At 45.3% G+C, this 18,171-nt stretch overlaps 1 protein-coding gene across 1 annotated transcript in view; it reads left to right on the top strand.

Moving 5' to 3' along the window:
• Positions 1–18,171, top strand: part of AASS (aminoadipate-semialdehyde synthase) — a 950,357-nt gene that overhangs the window by 814,422 nt on the left and 117,764 nt on the right. The window contains exon 20 of the mRNA XM_069629092.1: positions 11,533–11,628. Within this exon, the coding sequence (XP_069485193.1) occupies positions 11,533–11,628 (96 nt within the window). The remainder of the gene's footprint in view (positions 1–11,532; positions 11,629–18,171) is intronic.

The following is an 18,171-nucleotide window of genomic DNA, read 5'->3' as shown; positions in this document are numbered from 1 at the left end:
AGCCACCTGTGCGGTCACGGCGCATGTGCAGGGGAGTAGTGTCTGCGCTCGAGTTAATGCGCATGTGATGGATGGGACGTGGTTCTCCTTAACGCATGTGTGCGGGGGTTGGTTGTATTACGCGAGTTGGCACAACAGTTGGTGTACTGTTATTATGTATGTCCACAATGGTTGTGTGGTACTCCTGTCGCTTATGCGAGGAGAGGATGTCCTGTGGGGAAACAGAGGTGCCGTTGGGCTGGGGGGGTGAGGGGGGCGGAAGGAATACCGGGATGGGGTGCGCGCGATGGGTGTGTCAGATGTTCCTTGAATTGTAGGGGGTGGGCGTGTGGCGGCATATCCAGGTGGACATGGGGAACCGTGACAATGTGTCACGAGACGCTATGGGCGAATGCTGATTAAGTGTTCTGTCAGGCTCATGAGGACTGTAGGTTAAGGTGTGTCCACATATGGTGGATGAACCTGATAATGAGGCATTAACCAGAGTGGTTAGTGTGCTGGTATGAGGAACCTCCTACCGTATTGGAGGTACCAGTGTCCTGCTGTTGGGGTAAACAGTAGGTGCTGTTGAGGCTGCTCGGAGCTGGATTATAACGTAGGTTGGATGGCCCTGTGGACAGTGGTGTCCCCATATCTGCGGTCGGTGGGGCCTGCTGTGTTGTCCTGGCAAGCCGGTGGTCAGAAGTGTGGGGAGATAGCCCTTACTGTACTAGGACCATTGTCTGCTACCCTCACTACGCCCATTGTGACAGGGTGATCAAGGCAGTCCTGATGGGTGGCACGGGCCACGGTTGGGTGTTGGGCGGCAAGTAGGTTGTAGTGTCGAGAAGGAGGAGGTTTACAATAATACATTAAAATCATGATCCTTGTTTAGGCCATTCTTGACACATCTGAAATGGCAGATCAATCTTGCTTCTTCTTGTCTGAGTCTTTTTATTCTGTCTCCTCCTCTGCCTCCCAACCTCACGGTTTTTAGTCTGATATATCTCATCAGGCTTTTGTCGTCCATCTGATGGTTCTTCTGCCGGTGGTTGGCTGAAGGCAGCTTCGGGTCTTGTGAGTGGATGCTGTTCATGTGTTCCCTTATCAGAGTTCGTACTTCCCAGATGGTGCTTCCTATGTAAATCTTGTGACATACACAAATTAGTGCATAGATTACATACTTGCTTTTACAATTGAGGTGCTCCATGATTTTGAATGGTGGGCAGCCTGCACATTTGGCACATTTAGTTTGGGTGGCATATTTGCACATTGAGCAGGTTCCACATTTAGTGAAGCTGATTGGTGTTTGTTTGCTTAGCCATTCTTGTGCCGAGATGTTTTTCTTGGATAGAAAGGATGGGCTGAGTAGGTTTTTTAGTGTCGGTGCTCTGCTGAAAGGCATACTTGGGTATGCTTCTAGGCTGGGTTTGATGTGTTCATCCATAAGTAATAGGTCCCAGTGTTTGGCTAGGATTTGTTGGATTGCTTGACTATCCTTATTGTGGTTTATAGTCATAATGTCGACAACAAAAATGTCGACAGTCAAAAAGTCGAAAAAAAAATGTCGAAAAAAAAAATGTCGACTTTTTTTTTCAATGCATTTTTTTTTCGAAATGGGGGGGTTCCCCCCCAGCCCCCCTTTTTTTATTTATTTTTTTAATTTTTCCCTTTTTTTTAGTCCCGAACCCCTAAAATAAATATATAATTAAAAAAAACGAAAGTCGACATTTTTGTCTGTCGACATATTTTTTTTCGACATTATGACTGTCCACCCCTTATTGTATCTGGTTACAAATCTGATAGTTGGTTTTGCATCTTTCTTCTTAGTTTTGGGCGAGAGTAGTGTTTCTCTTTCAATGGTTGTGGCTTGGTTCCTGGCTTCTGTGAGGTACTTGTTGGAGTAGCCTCGGCATTTGAATCTTTGGTCCAGAAGATCACATTCATCTGTAAAGAGTTTTAGGGTGTTGCAGTTTATTCTGGCGCGGATATATTCCCCTTTTGGGATATTCCGAATGACGCTTTTCCAGTGACAACTTTTTGAATGTAAGGTTGAGTTTACCTCAGTTGGTTTGTGGAAGGTTTTGGTTGTTGTTTTGTTGTCCTCAATTGTAATCCTTAGGTCCAGAAAATCGTTTTGGTCTGTGCTGATGTGGCTGGTTAGCTCAATACCATAGTTGTTTAGGTTCAGGTAGGTTCCTCTCCATATGAGGATGACATAGTCTATGTAGCGCGCCCAGTTAACAATCTGGCTGGTGAACTTGATTTCTCGCATGGCATGTTCCTGTTCATACAAATGCATGAAGCAGTTCGCTAGGGCTGGAGCATAGCTGGCTCCCATCGCAATCCCCTTAGTTTGTTTATAAAATTCTCAGTTGAAGATGAATATGTTGTTGGTCAATGAGAATTTGAGAAAAGCCTTCGTCATCTCCACTTGTTCTAGATGTGATGCTGATTCTTCTTTCAGAAGATATCCCAGGCTGGTTATAGCTAATTCGTGATTGATGGGTGTATACAGGGCCTTTACATCTAATGTGGTCATTATGAAGTTGGGTTGCCATTCTATCTGTGACAGTATTGCCAAGGTGTGCATAGTGTCCCTGAGATACGTTGGTATCTTGGTGACTAGTGGTTGTATCAGCTTGTTGATATATCTGGCTAGTGTCTCGGTTATTCCTCCTATTCCGCTCATGATCGGGCTGCCTTCCGAACTGTATCAAAGGATTTATGAATTGTATAATTGATATATCAACAATGTGATACAACCACTAGTCACCAAGATACCAACGTATCTCAGGGACACTATGCACAACTTGGCAATACTGTCAGATAGAATGGCAACCCAACTTCATAATGGCCACATTAGATGTAAAGGCCCTGTATACATCCATCAATCACAAATTGGCTATAACCAGCCTGGGATATCTTCTGAAAGAAGAATCGGCATCACATCTAGAACAAGTGGAGATGACGAAGTCTTTTCTCAAATTCTCATTGACCAACAACATCATCTTCAACTGAGAATTTTATAAACAAACTAAGGGGATCGCGATGGGAGCCAGCTATACTCCAGCCCTAGCGAACTGCTTCATGCATTCGTATGAACAGGAACATGCCATGCTAGAAATCAAGTTCACCAGCCAGATTGTCAACTGGGCGCGCTACATAGACTATGTCATCCTCATATGGAGAGGAACCCAAGAAGAACTAACCCAATATGTTGACTACCTGAACCTAAACAACTATGGTATTGAGCTAACCAGCCACATCAGCACAGACCAAATCGATTTTCTGGACCTAAGGATTACAATTGAGGACAACAAAATACCAACCAAAACCTTCCACAAACCAACTGAGGTAAACTCAACCTTACATGCAAAAAGTTGTCACTGGAAAAGCGTCATTCGGAATATCCAAAAAGGGGAATATATCCGCACCAGCAGAAACTGCAACACCCTAAAACACTTTATAGATGAACGTGATCTTCTGGACCAAAGATTCAAATGCCTAGGCTACTCCAACAAGTACCTCACGGAAGCCAGGAACCAAGCCACAACCATTGAAAGAGAAACACTACTCTCGCCCAAAACTAAGAAGAAAGATGCGAAACCAACTATCAGATTTGTAACCAGATATAATAAGGATAGTCAAGCAATCCAAAAAATCCTAGCCAAACACTGGGACCTATTACATATGGATGAACACATCAAACCCAGCCTAGAAGCATACCCAAGTATGTCTTTCAGCAGAGCACCGACACTAAAAAACCTACTCAGCCCATCCTTTCTATCCGAGAAAAACATCTCGGCACAAGACTGGCTAAGCAAACAAACACCAATCGGCTTCACTAAATGTGGAACCTGCTCAATGTGCAAATATGCCACCCAAACTAAATGTGCCAAATTTACAGGCTGCCCACCATTCAAAATCATGGAGCACCTCAATTGTAAAAGCAAGTATGTCATCCATGCACTAATTTGTGTATTTCACAAGATTTACATAGGAAGCACCATCCGGGAAGTACGAACTCGGATAAGGGAACACATGAACAGCATCCACTCACAAGACCCGAAGCTGCCTTTAGCCAACCACTGGCAGAAGAACCATCAGATGGACGACAAAAGCCTGATAAGATATATCGGACTAAAAACCGTGAGATTGGGAGCCAGAGGAGGAGACAGAATAAAAAGACTCGGACAAGAGAAGCAAGATTGATCTGCCATTCCAGATGTGTCAAGAATGGCCTAAACAAGGATCATGATTTTAATGTATTTTTGTAAACCTCCTCCTTCTCAACACTACAACCTACTTGCCTCCCAACACCCAACCGTGGCCCGTGCCACCCACCAGGACTGCCTTGACCACCCTGTCACAATGGGCGTAGTGACGGTAGCAGACAATGGTCCTAGTACAGTAAGGGCTATCCCCCCACACTTCTGACCACCGGCTTGCAAGGACAACACAGCAGGCCCCACCGACCGCAGATATGAGGACACCACTGTCCACAGGGCCATCCAGCCTATGTTATAATCCGGCTCCCAGCAGCCTCAACAGCACCTACTGTTTACCCCAACAGCAGGACACTGGTACCTCCAATACGCTAGGAGGTTCCTCATACCAGCACACTAACCGCTCTGGTTAATGCCTCATTATCGGGTTCATCCACCATATGTGGACACACCTTAACCTACAGTCCTCACGAGCCTGACAGAATACTTAATCAGCATTCGCCCATAGCGTCTTGTGACACATTGTCACGGTTCCCCATGTCCACCTGGATATGCTGCCACACGCCCACCCCCTACAATTCAAGGAACATATGACACGCCCATCACGCGCACCCCATCCCGGTATTCCTTCTGGCCCCTCCCCTAGCCCAACGGCACCTCACTTTCCCCACAGGACATCCTCTCCTCGCATAAGTGACAGGAGTACCACACAACCATTGTGGACATACATAACAGTACACCAACTGTTGTACCAACTCGCGTAACACAATCAACCCCCGCACGGATGCGTTAAGGAGAACCACTTCCCATCCATGACATGCGCATTAACTCGAGCGCAGACACTACTCCCGTGCACATGCGCCGTGACCGCACAGGTGACTCGGCACACATGAGCAGGGATTTAAGGGAGGTTCACCTCACAGGAGCCGCCTCGCAACTGCACGCAGACCAGCTCAACAAGTAAGTCTTCCCCTGAGCAGACAGCACCCCGACCCATACTCGGGCGGCGCCCGGACTCGGTCCGCATGTTCAACTAACACGGACGGGTCGGAGCGCTCCTCCTCGCCCACCGGCCCAGCACGGCTCATCATACGCTGCCCTGTCTACAGCGCCACCCTCCTACTCATCCACACAACAGAGCTGGCACACCGGCCTGCTTGCACTGCATGGTCAGAGTACCCCCACGAGGGTACCAATACCCCTCATGGTGCTATACAGAGCCCTACCCCTCCATCCCGGGCAGACCCCAGAGCCCGCTCGCACAGAGCTATCCCTCTCATGTAGCCCAACTCTACTGGGCCGACACACGTTACTTGGAGCCCCGAGCCCATAGCATTCACCCCATAAATTCAGTCATGCCACTGCCCATGACACTCATGGAGCTTCACCAACCAGCTTGGTGCACTCCCCCATGCACCAGTTATACCGCAACTGATCACAAAGGGTGCCCAAAATGGGGACTCCATTAACCTTGTACATGGCAACAGACACCACGACTGAGCTAACATAAACCTACTTGCTTTATAGGGCCCAACAGGAGCCACTGTCTCAACAGGACAGTCACCCATCACCACGGACCAGGACCCCACAGGGGGCTACAGACTGTACACAATAGGTAAGAGGCATCCCTCCTCCAATTTCCCAACCTGAACTACCTCTAACCACTTACCTGCTAACTTTTCATCTGTATTTCTTCTCTCTCCCTCTGCGCAAAATGCATTGCCGTTGCTTTAAACATAAGTGCCAAATTACCTTGTTTTACTTGCTTAACGCTCCACCTCTCACAAACACCACCCACTGTGCACCAAATTAATTATATATGTCACTAAATTGTCACAAACCACGCACTTCACATGATTTTTGAATGCACCTCAGCCTTGATAAAGACCCACGGGTCGAAACACGTGTCGGCTGACAAACCAGGGACACAGTTATCCCTAAATGTATCAAATGCATAACCAACTGATTGATAATACAACTGAGCACCAGTACAAATAAAAGCTAAAACTGTATCGCAATGACCACTGTGTTAGACCTATTCTTTGAACTACCTAAGCAAGATAACCAGGAAAAACTCTTTCTTTCTAAAAATGAATAAGATCTGTTCTAGAACCGCTACAGCTAAATACTTCCCTAACTCAACATGGGGTAATAGAAGTCTGTAAATAAGAATCACCAAAAACCTTGGAAACCTTATTTCTCATTTTCCAACATGTCTGATCACTGAATTGCATGTAATTACTCTAGATGTTGCAGAAACTAGAAGCCAAATAAAAAAATCACAAGGAATTTGAAAATCTAACTTTATTGCTAGGGACTTCGTCACATAATTCCCTCAGTACTGGCACAGGGAAGAGGGATACAGAGGAACACTACTGTGGGAGTGATCTCATAATTAGTGTAAATGGCCTACACCTGGAGGGGACTGAGAGGCTTAAAAAACACCCTCAGGTGCAGGCATTAAGAGAAGAGCAGGAGGAGGAGGAGGAGGAGAAAGAGGAAGCAGAAAAGTGTAAGAAGAAAAAGTAACCTGGGCCGAGATTGCAGCTGAGAGACAGGTCTATTGCAAGAGAAGATACCGCGACCACGGAATCGGCAGAGGCTGTGCTGGGTCCTGAGGGAGTCTTAGCCTTTGACTCTCCCTGTTGCAGAGGTCGCGCAGTGGGAAGTGTGAAGAGGAGACACTTGCACAAAATAATTTAATTGTGCAGAATTTGTGCAGAGGGAAGCCGAAGTTGTGAGGGAAGTGTTCCTTCGTTGGAGGTTCCAGGTGCCAGGGTTGCACCTGGCCCTCTTTGGAGCAAATTACTTTAATGCCCCAATCTTGTATCCATTGAGCCGCATCCCATTCTGGCACCATTTGTGACAGCATCAAGGAAGTAGACACAACTGAGGAAAGTTTGGGTTACAAACTTCTTTTAAAATCACAAACTGGGTTGGGATAAGGCCTATCTTGCCCTATGCTAAGGTGGTATTTGCCTACTTAACTGAAACTAATGGTAGTCTGTCTCGAGGTCCAAAATAAATGTTGGTCTGTGTCCAAAACCTATACTTGCCCTCACATCTATTTGTTCAAACTGTGTAGGGGTGTCAACATCAAATGAAAGTGTTGAGACAAAAAGTTTGGAGCTTCTTCCAGCTCTTGGCTCTTCCAGCTCTTGGTCGGAAAGGGGTTCTCCCTTCCCCAGGATTCCTGATAGTTCACTTTCAATCAAAAGTGGTTCCTGTCCCCAATCTTTCAAGTTTCACTGTTTTCACAACAACACAGTTCCTCTGGATTCTTCCCAGCTGTCAGGCTTTTTGGCTTTCATCAATATCATAAAGTCAAACATCGGTGTTTTACATCTGGAACGGGAATCTAATTGCCTCTGCTGTCCTCCGCTCACTTGCGAGCGTGCCGACCTGCATTCACAACGTGGTTTTCACCACAGCGTCCCAGAGTTGTTCAGCCTTACTTGGCTCACTTGGTACTCTGTCCTCGTGTGCCCTGCTTCGCTCGGTTCTTATTGGCTGCTGCTGTTCCTGGCTCAGCAAGCCCCTCTTCCTGGGCCTCGGACACCTCAGTCTACCGGAGAAGGAGTCCTCTTGACGCCAGGAGGTCGGCATCCGGACTCTGCCACCGGAGACCTTCCGGCAACGACCCTGCAGCACCTCAGCGCCTCGGACACACGTCTGCCTGCCTTCACCTCCTGACTTTTTCATCTGCAAGCATTCCAAACGTGATCTCCCTTCTTTCAGCCTCACTTGAGTGGGCGATTTATACCGCCCCTTTGGCTTCAGGTGCAGGCCATTCACACTGATTTCACACCGGTCTTGGTACTCGGCATTCCTCTTCCTCCTCCCAGTACCAGAGTTGTGTTTGTGTATGTCTGTGATAATAAAGGATGAATGTAAGTTCCTATGTGTTCTCTTTGTCATCTCCGTACCATAGTGGTATGCATTGGGAGATGGTTTTCTAACACAATAGGGAAGGTATTGGAAATAGCCCATAAAAACCTGGGGGACATTTGTTTCCTGATGTAAGGGAAATGGGGGATACCGGTTCTCACCCAACTGTGCCTCCTCCTCACACCCCAACTCTCCTCCTCCGAGATGATCCTCCCTCGCATATCTACCCCCAAGGTCAGGATCCGAAAGCGATGGCCTTTGCCTGCCCACCTGGGGGAGGATATTGTCATGATGCCTACCCCCAGGCATCCGGACCAAGCCCATCAGCCCCGGGAGCAGGCATCTAGACATTTAGTAAAACCTCAGCAGCCCCAGCTAGGGGCTATCTGGGTTCAGTCCTGGCACCTTAGGCGCCAGGCTCATAGTAGGAATCAGCCCTGGCGCCTAAGGCGCCAGGCTCATAGTCATTACTTGCCTCAGGCAGACCATGCTGCAAATGACTCCAATCCAACATGAAGCCTGAAAGGGACTATTTTTCTACAGTGACTATTTTTTACTCGGGTGTGGTTCTAGGGACTTCTTACCTGGGACTACTTTTGAGGCTATTTAAACCACGCCTGACCAGCAACACATGCTTCCCGTTATTCTGCATCCAGCAGCGTAACACTCACCGTGCCTGCAGCCTGCATCCAGTCTTCTGCCACGCCCGCCTCAAATCCGGAGCTCCTAAAACAAAGAGGAAAGAAAGGGACAAGGTTAGAAAACAACTTATTTCTATTCCACACCCGATTCTGGATCCATCTTGTCTCCGGACCTGTAAAGAACATCATTTCTGCACGCGCCGCACCTTCGGCTGCAGCGCCGCGCCATACTCACCAGTCTTCACAGCATCCTTCGGGTCGGTGCTGCCTCCATCATTTCTTCGCCGAACTTCGGCACCTAAGAGACAAAAGAAAACCACAAAGTGAGCCGAGGGAACCAACAAATATAATTCTTACCACCATAGACTTACCTGATTTACCACCGGAGGCATCCTTTTGTGACTCTCCATATTTTCACATGCCCCATCTGTAAAGAGAGACAAAACAACACGTTTTCCTCGTGCAACATTTACCGGACAGCGCCGGGTAATACAGACTCTTACCTGAGCGCCACCAGCTGCCACAAGAGCATCTTTTCACGAGCCAGCTGCAAGACAAGAAAGGAAGGGGGGAACAAGAGTGAACATCGGACATATTGAACTCTATGAACTTAATACTTACTGGTCCTCACCAGGAACCTCAGAGTCAATACTCTCCGGAACTCTCCCGAGCCTTCAAACCAGTGAAGTAACTGGAATCGACGCGCCCCTGCAAATCCACGCAGGATGGAGAGCTCATCTTTCAAGAATATAAGGTGAGATTGCTGTGAGGGCATTTCGGAGGTGATTAGTTGGGGAGGACTGTGGGGGTGCCATCACTTGAATCCACAAGTGGCTAAATCCATCTCTCCACTTGCAGGAGAATATTTCTACGGGTTAAGCAGACATGATTAGGAGGGCAGATCCAGTCAGTCATCGCTGCACTACGCATCACGTGGGTGGAGACCGCAGCTGTCCGGGTCCGACCGACGCCCCTGTGGGAGCCAGATGAGCGTAACAGATATTTTGGGGAAAGAAGTGGAACTCCCTCTGATTCATCACAAGGACTACAACAATCATTAAAGTTGTAGCAGTCTGTCTAAGAGTCAATGAAACTGTGCCAGTAGCCAAAAGCCCAGGAACATACAAGGTATATCTGATTGCCAGTAAATGCTAGAATCATTGTTGAAGTAGCAGTATTGAGCAGGCATCCTGATAAACATAACCTTTTGAAGAATGTCAAGACTATAATTCAAGAGGTCCTAATCGTTAATCAAGAACTGTGTAATAGTAACAGTGTGGAAATTATAATTTTATTTGAACTGTGGCAAATCTACCTATGGGAGTGATAAAGCATTCTGGCCAGGATAACCATTGATGCTATTTTTCGTAGAAGTGAAAAGTGGAAGACCCTACTCAAGGCAGGAGATGTTACCATTGGAACCTTTTTGTTGATGAACTTTTGTTTCGACTTTAAAAATAAACAAGAACTAACTTAAGGCATTTTCTTTCTATGAACACACAATTTTCATGAAGTGACTTTAAATCCTGGGGAAGGGAGATCACCCAGGACATTAGAATGTCCTTGAAGAAATTGTGTAAATTCATGTCCTGTTGAACTGCCATATCTTTTATGTATGTTTGTTGTTTAGTGTGAGGGCCAGTTATCCTGTGTTAGTGTGTTCCCTTAGCTTTTAGAATAGGCAGGTCATTTCTCAACAGAGTAGGGAAAGTGAAGCATTTTGATACAATTTCTTTTAAAATAAAACAGCACATTCTGAAATCTTCAAACAGTTGTCCGCCTCGCATTACTGACTCCTCACAAAATGTAATACATTATTTCGCAAACATATATATTTATATCACATAACGGATAAAAAAATCCCCCCTTTGCCAGAATATACTTGATATTGGCACTTTTTATTTGTATAATCGAGAGTAATAAGTATCTTCTGGGAAATGTGCTATTCTCACTCATTTAGGTGCATTTTTTTGCTGCGGGTATGAAGCGTTTTATATTATAATATCCTAGGTTGTATGCCTCACATTGTTTTTAAAATGTTGTCTTAAGATCTCTTTAATTTCTTAAATCACACCTGTCAAGATTGCATGTGATTATACAGTCCACCAAAGCCTTACTCAAAACTCCCTAAATTTTCAGTTCCAATGTTGTTCGACTCACTGTATTGACTTCTAGCTTGAACTGTATATGCATTAAACATTTCTTGTAGTACACAGTATTGGAGTTTAACATGTACACCATAAAAATGTAAACTTTTAAATCTAAATTAAAACAAAATGAATGTGTTTTTTAATAATTGAAATGATTGGTTTGCTGTCATTTTGCCGATACCATCAGTTTCTTTGGGGATGAGTTGACTATCTGAACATTAAAGTAGCAAGTCGTAGACAAACTATTTATCTACCCAGCACACACACTGAGTAAAATCAGTTTCTGGGAATCCATATATTTGATCTAACCATACTTGCTAGCCAGAACATAGACAAGTGTTGTAGCCCACAATAGATTGCACTCCTTAGGAAATGTTGGCTATTCCCCAGGTGATTTTGACAAAGTCCATTCATCTCTGTCACAGAGCGGGTGAGATGCCATTATATGCACTTAGTCCTCGCTACAAGTTCCAATGTTCTCAATGTTAAAATGCTTTTCTCCGGTCACCCGTCTTCCAGGCGCATCTATTCTTCTGTTGAATGCCGCATAGAACTATTGAAGCAATGTGATAAAAGAATTGTTTAATACTGAACATAACTGTACTTAAAATTGTTTACATAATCTGTCTTTTGGATTTATTTTAGGGATTTTGTAAAGCAATGAGTGGATTTGTGAAACTGGGTTTAATAAATGCTGACCCTTGTCCACTGCTTGGTGCAGAAGCTCCATCAATAACATGGGTATGTTTTATTAGAACATTTTGATGTTTTGAATTGGAGAATTTGCTTACTAAGAAGTTTGCTTTGAAAGACAGAGGGCATTATTAAAAATGTGGAGGTCTATGTAGAGAATATACTGCCAAACGCGAATAACCTTATCTCCAGTCATATCGGCAGTAAATCCTCTAGATGATTTGTGGCAGTGTTGCAATTTTAATGTTGAGGATGAACCCCCAAGCAAATTCTGAATATGCTGATGTGGTAAGTGGCAATAATTCCCTTACCACTACCTTTTCACAAGACCAACATACTTCAAATGCAGCCCACAGTGCTGGGCTGATTCCATAAGGTTATACTATTACACCAAATAAATGAAACCATTCATAATTACTGTGGCTTAGGTCATTTCCACTCCTTCAGCCGAAATGTTTCCAGACTATTACACTGTGCTTCTGCACCCCACTTGATGGTACCACATTCCCTTGTCTCCATTTGCATGCCTTTCTAGTGTCGTGGCAAGTTTCAATATGTCTCTATTTGTTTTTCCCTGCACTCCCAAACCCTCTGCCTTCTGGTCAAACCCTAGCTCCCTCATGCACATCCCTCTGTTGGTTGTCTGTCAGCCAATAACCTGCCACACATCCTTCCCTTCCAGGGCAGCATGTTGCTGCAGTTGGCCTTGCATGGGAATCGGTGGTATTAAGAAAGTGGTGAATTCAGTTTTGTGGCAATGAATATTGTGAATTTGCTAAGTACCATGTAGGACAATAAGGTCTATGGTGTACTAGAAGCAAATGACATAGAGCTAAATACAAACCTGAGTACCATCTGACTACGTTTGCGATGAGATGTTTAGGAGATAGACGAGTCGAGGACCTCGGCGGGGAAAAAATGAAGCGACATCTGTTCCTGAAAATTTAAACCAAGCATTGAAATGTGAGGTTCTCTTTATCTCCACAGGGCACAAACCTTGTATTATCTTGCTGCGTAATTAACTTTCTTTTGCATTTGTATTGGACCTTTTTAATTTACAGGGAGTTTTGCGCAGATCATATTTCCAAGAGGAATACATTTTGAGATGTCTTGTGGCCATCTAAGGGAAAGATGTTTCTTTTCAGGAAAATATAGTATTTTAAGTGTAGACACATGTGGCCAATTGAATGTTTCTCGGTACACCTAAACACATTTGGTATTTTAAGAGGTTCTCTGCTGACCCTCTGCTGCCAAATTGTGCTCAATGGAGGTACTGTATATTTTGTAGAGTTACAGAAAATTAAAGTAATGTTTTTCAATATAATGTATCAAGTTAATCAGTTTTAATTCTAATGGTTGAACATCCAGTCTTTGTAGACCAATTTGAAGAATGTGTTTGTTCTCTAGTTAAAGGCCATTCTACACGATTTAACGCAAACCTATTTATTTTATGAGTGCACTTTAGTTGTATTCATGGCTGAGCTGGTCACTAATTGTTTCTAGCTTGTCCTAAATCAAATGAATACTTTTCTTTTTACAGTCATTTCTGATACAATTGTATGCCACATTGCAACTCTTCTTCTATAACAGCTGCCTTCCTCCCAAATATTCTCCCTGCTTTGAAATGGTTCCAGGGACATACCAAAGCTGTAAGTCTTACAATAGCTACCAGGGGGCTTCATAGCAACTTCTGTTTGACTGAGCCCACAATGTGTGTGTGTCTGTGTGTCTGTGTGTATGGGGGCTGGTAAATCTGATTAGATTCATATGTTGTGCATCATCTGCTATCTAGTGGTTGGTCTGGAATATTTCAACTTGTTAATACAAAGTGAAAAGTTAGTTGTTAGTGGGGGGCCTGCCATACTATCCCTGTCACGCGTGCACAGGTACCCATAATGCTTCTCAATGCTGACCCATCTCAGATTTTCTTTTAGATTGTGTTTAGTTGCCATTGGTTTGGTCTTGGAGTAGAGTCTGGAGTAGAATAGCACCAAACAACTAGGCATTTGGTTCAGACTAATGCAACAGAGTCCCAAGACACAAGGTAGTGACAAGTCTATGAAAACAAAAACAATTTATTTTTTGTTTTGGCTGACATTTTTCAAAGCCATCTCTGGTGAAAAATCACTATGCACATGGCCTTTCGATTCCATTAAGGATGCAAAGTAGTTTGGTTTGCTGTTTCCTTAATGTAATGTTTTCATCCAATCAGCAGATGCGCTGCAGTACAGGCAGTATGTTGCTACATGCCTCATCATTCCATCTCTCCTCTGCTTCCCAAGTAGCACCACATCTTCAATTCCAAGAAAAAGAAGAGACAGTCATAGTGGTGGTAAAGGCATGGCCCTGCTCGTTGATAGTGCTCACTGTGTCAAGCTGTGCATGGCAAAGTCCTAGGGCGTGGAAAGGCATTTCTGCTGGCTCAGGAGCAAGGAGGCATCTTGCCTAGCTGGTAACGAGATGGAGTGGTTGGCACTCTTGTCAGTGCCATCACCGCTCGGGGAGGGTGCTTGACAAATGAGGCCTGAGGCACATGACTTGCGGTCTTTAAAAGGAGAAAAAAGTCAAGGTTAGCTTAGGGAACTCCAATTTGCTTAATGTGATGAGTCTATTTTTTGTGGTGTTGCTGTGCCCTCCTGCCGTAGTCTGGAGATAAACTGCTTGTTCATTTTTATGAAAGGAAGATTTTTCCCATTTTGTCATCGGGCATCTCTTGTGGTCAGAGACAAAAGCCCTAGCTGCACTAAATACCTGTTCACACTCCACACTAGCTTGCAGGAAGGTTTGGGCTTCTACAGTGTATTAAACAAGCACAGATGACCACACTGACTGCTTGCCAAGCCAGAGTTGCACTTGATCATCAGCACTACCCAGTTAACATATGTCAAGAGAATAGACCTCAACCATCTGGTCTGCAGTGCTGAATTCTCAGGAACAACATCATGCCTCACTACGGAAGGAGTTTGTCAAAGAGTCTTTAGATGTGCGGATAACCAACTTTGCCACGGAGGGGGTACCACAATGGATGGTTGTTTCGCTGACCTTTATTTCACTCTTCTTGTTCTATCTGGGCTCTTAGACATCTCTTTTTGCGGTATCCTTGCACATGGGTGGTACGCCCACTTCTGAATGGCAACCCCCTCCGCTATCCTCATTCTCATGCACATTCTGCTTAAACATTACCATCTTGACCTTAAACTATTGTTGAAGGAAGGATGCCAGGAGGTACTACATAATCCCCACTCCCCTTCATGCCAACAATATGTGGATTCTGTCAGCAGAGTGAGAGCAGTTAATTAGCAATTTGCCCTTCTTCTGCATTTGCCAGAAACATCACATTCCGTATTTGTGTTGACATTCCAACAGATATACTAGTAGCAACACCTCATTAAGTGATGTATCATACAAGCTAACCTCTCTTGTGCCTCTATGGTGGGGCTTCAGCTTACTCATCCCGACCGACCCCTCTGTTGCTGATTTCAAGTGTGACAATAGAGCATACATAATTCCATCTTTTGCCAGTGATCCTGATTCACTTGGGGCAGATGTCACTGTTTCCAGAGGAAGAGATCTGTGGCACCAGAATGATTGCCTGTGTATAGACCCATTTATTATCTAGGCTTCTCCAGCACTGAAAGACACAAAACAGATAAATTCCTCCTGCAGCCCCTACCACTTTTGGGCACTGCTGTTTACCTAGATATGATATGCATATAACTTGACTGTAGTACAATGAGCAGACTACTTAACAGCTTTAACATGCACTCCTCCCTTTTATCAGCCATCAAACAGGGCGACAGTGTGAAAGGAAATTAAGTGTTGGGGATGATGACATCTAGTATACACTTGGTGGCAGATCTAAGCATGCAGCTGAGACTATTTCAAGATTGGCTCAGCTCACAGTGGTTAAAACCAACAGGAATAGGGAAGATTTAGTGGTGGCCACACAAACGGTCATCCATACACTCAAATGTTGGTATAAACACTGTGTCCAGGAGACTCCCTTTCATGAATCCCCTGTGCAGCTAACCATTATGACCGATGCTTCCACGATGGGGTGGGCAGCCCACTAAGCATCCTACAAAATATGGGGGACATGGACACCTCAGAAAACACAGTTAAATATCAATAACTTCGTGCTCATGGTGATACTCTTCAAGTTAATGCAGATTTCACACACACCTACACGGCCAGAATGTCCTCAGACAGCACAACACTGATGTTCTATATAAACAAGCAGGCAAACAATCCCCCTCCCCCCCGCCCCAGACATTATACAAAACAGCACTAATTTGGGACAGGTACATAAAGAAGAAGCTATCCCTGCAAGTACAATATGTGCTGGGAATAGATAATTGCCTGGATGACTACCACGGTCGGCATATGCTGCAGGTGCACCAACAGGAGCTGAACACAAGAACACTCAAAAACTTATTTAGAAGTGGAGGCCAGACTTATTCGCAATGATTATAAACACAAAATGCCCAGACTTTGCCTCTAGCTACACAGACTAGTGGTCTCTAGGCAGTGTCTTATGTACAACTTGGACAGGGACATATGCATACCGTTTCCCCAAACACCACTAATTCATAAAATGATGCAAGAGGTACCAGACCGGAGCATATTTCCCACCCTTCCTAGCATAACTTGTGCGAGTCAAGGGTAGTCCCCAAATCTACTATACATAACAGTGGCACCTCCACTGAAACCACAGTCTGTTCTAAATCTACTAACCAAAACATATAATAGGTGGGGGTCATGAATTAATCCTATTCACTGGAATTGCTCTTTGCAATCTTCCACACCATCGTTTTTTCATAGATTCATTTTATTGGTTTTAAAAGGGCAAGCTACAAGTAAATCGTCAGACATTGGTTAAAATGCACAATGATTAGTTGAGAAATCAAGAAACAATGAAAACAATTAACCATAACAATAAATGTCCTTGGGTTGGAGGGTAGGGAAGGGATCGGAGGGGGACAAGGAGGCAGCTGACTACACGTAGTGCTATGTGAGGGAGAGCTATTGCATTTTAGGGTCCAGTTGCGGTGCACATGTGGTAGAGGTTAGTACGACACCTAGGTCCGGTTTCTTCTTAAGGCCATAGCTCGGTGCAAGGCCTCTTGGTGTTCGCTCTGTGCCCTCCTCTGGCTCTTTAGTCCAGCTTTGACATCCAGCAAAGGGATTTCTCATCACACCTGGAAATTGCTGCGTATAGTCCAGAAAGGGTGCCCAGGTTTTGTAGAACTTGATCCTATATCGAAGACGGAATGCTGGAATTCTTTCTGCCGCCACTATGTCCCAACACCTGGACCACCACATGGGAATTGCTGGGCCTTCAGGATGTTTCCATAGCCTTGCGATTGAGATTTTCGCTGCTGTGAGTAGGCGCGAGCACAGGTCTGCTATACGACCGGTTAGGGGAAATTGGCCTTCGCCCGTGGCACCCAGCAGGATTATCCCTAGGTGCCATGGGATCATGAGACCAGTGATCGATTTGATTTGTTCCAGGACTTCTTTCCAGAACTGTGGCTTTGGGACATGTCCACAGGAGGTGGAACAGCGTGCCTTTGTCTAAGCATCCACTCCAGCATCTTGGTGGGATTGTTGGGTTGCAATTATTGAGGATCTCCGGCGTTAAGTACCACATGTAGCAAACTTTAATTGCACCTTCTTAATTGCTGATACACTTTGAACTTCTGTGTGCTCGAGCCCAGATGCGGCCCATGCCTCAGGCTCGATAACTCTGCCGATGACCTTTTCCCATTTCAGCATGTAGGCCTCTTTTTTTGCTGGGGTCTGATCTGTCTAGCAGCCTGTACAGGGTGGATATTTTGCCTAAGGGGGGGGTGTGCTGTCAGGTCTCTGCTTCCATTTTTCCTTATCACGTCCTGGGACAGCCAGTGTCTAAGCTGCGTATAGTGGAATCTTTCCGTTTCTGGTACTTGGAATTTGGTCTTGCAGGCTTCAAAAGTTAGCGGGGCTCCATTCTCGAGAGCTATGTTCTTCAACCCGCCTTCCTTCCATTTATCAAAATGGTTTGGTGTGATTCCCAGTGTGAAGTCTGGGTTGTCCCAGATCTGGGAGAGGGGGCCCACGACGCTTCAGCAGTTCCATTGGCTGGCTGCCCTTTTCCAGCACTCAACTGTATTGCTTGTCGCTGTTAGAGGCCTGAGTTGGGAGGGTTCTGGGGTCTTGCCATATGTGGAAACGATTTCAGTGGTTTCCGACACCAGCCTTCCTCCAGTTTTATCCAGTGGGGTTGGTTGGCATTTAATTTCCAAGTGAAGGCCTACGAGAGGTGCGCCGCGAGGCAGTACCTGTCCACGTCTGGGACCCCTAGACCGCCCCCTGCAGATCCTCAAAGCATGCTTTGCTTCGGTATCTGCAGCTTCTTTCCTTCCCAGATGTACTTCCTGACGCTCGTCGGTAGTTTCTGGATGGCCTTCTTCAGGATGGCAACTGGGAGGGCCAAGGAGTGGTTGATCAGTCTCGGAACTAGGTTCATCTTGAGGACAGCGACCCTTCCGAGCCACGGCACTTCTTGATTCTGCCAGCTTGTTAGGTCGTTATGTAACCCTTTAAACAGCG

The sequence above is a fragment of the Ambystoma mexicanum genome, chromosome 12, assembly GCF_040938575.1.
Source record: "Ambystoma mexicanum isolate Mex_15411 chromosome 12, UKY_AmexF1_1, whole genome shotgun sequence".
Lineage (NCBI taxonomy): Eukaryota > Metazoa > Chordata > Amphibia > Caudata > Ambystomatidae > Ambystoma > Ambystoma mexicanum.
The sequence above is the reverse complement of the archived record's forward strand: the minus strand, read 5'-3'. Positions and strand labels throughout refer to the sequence as shown.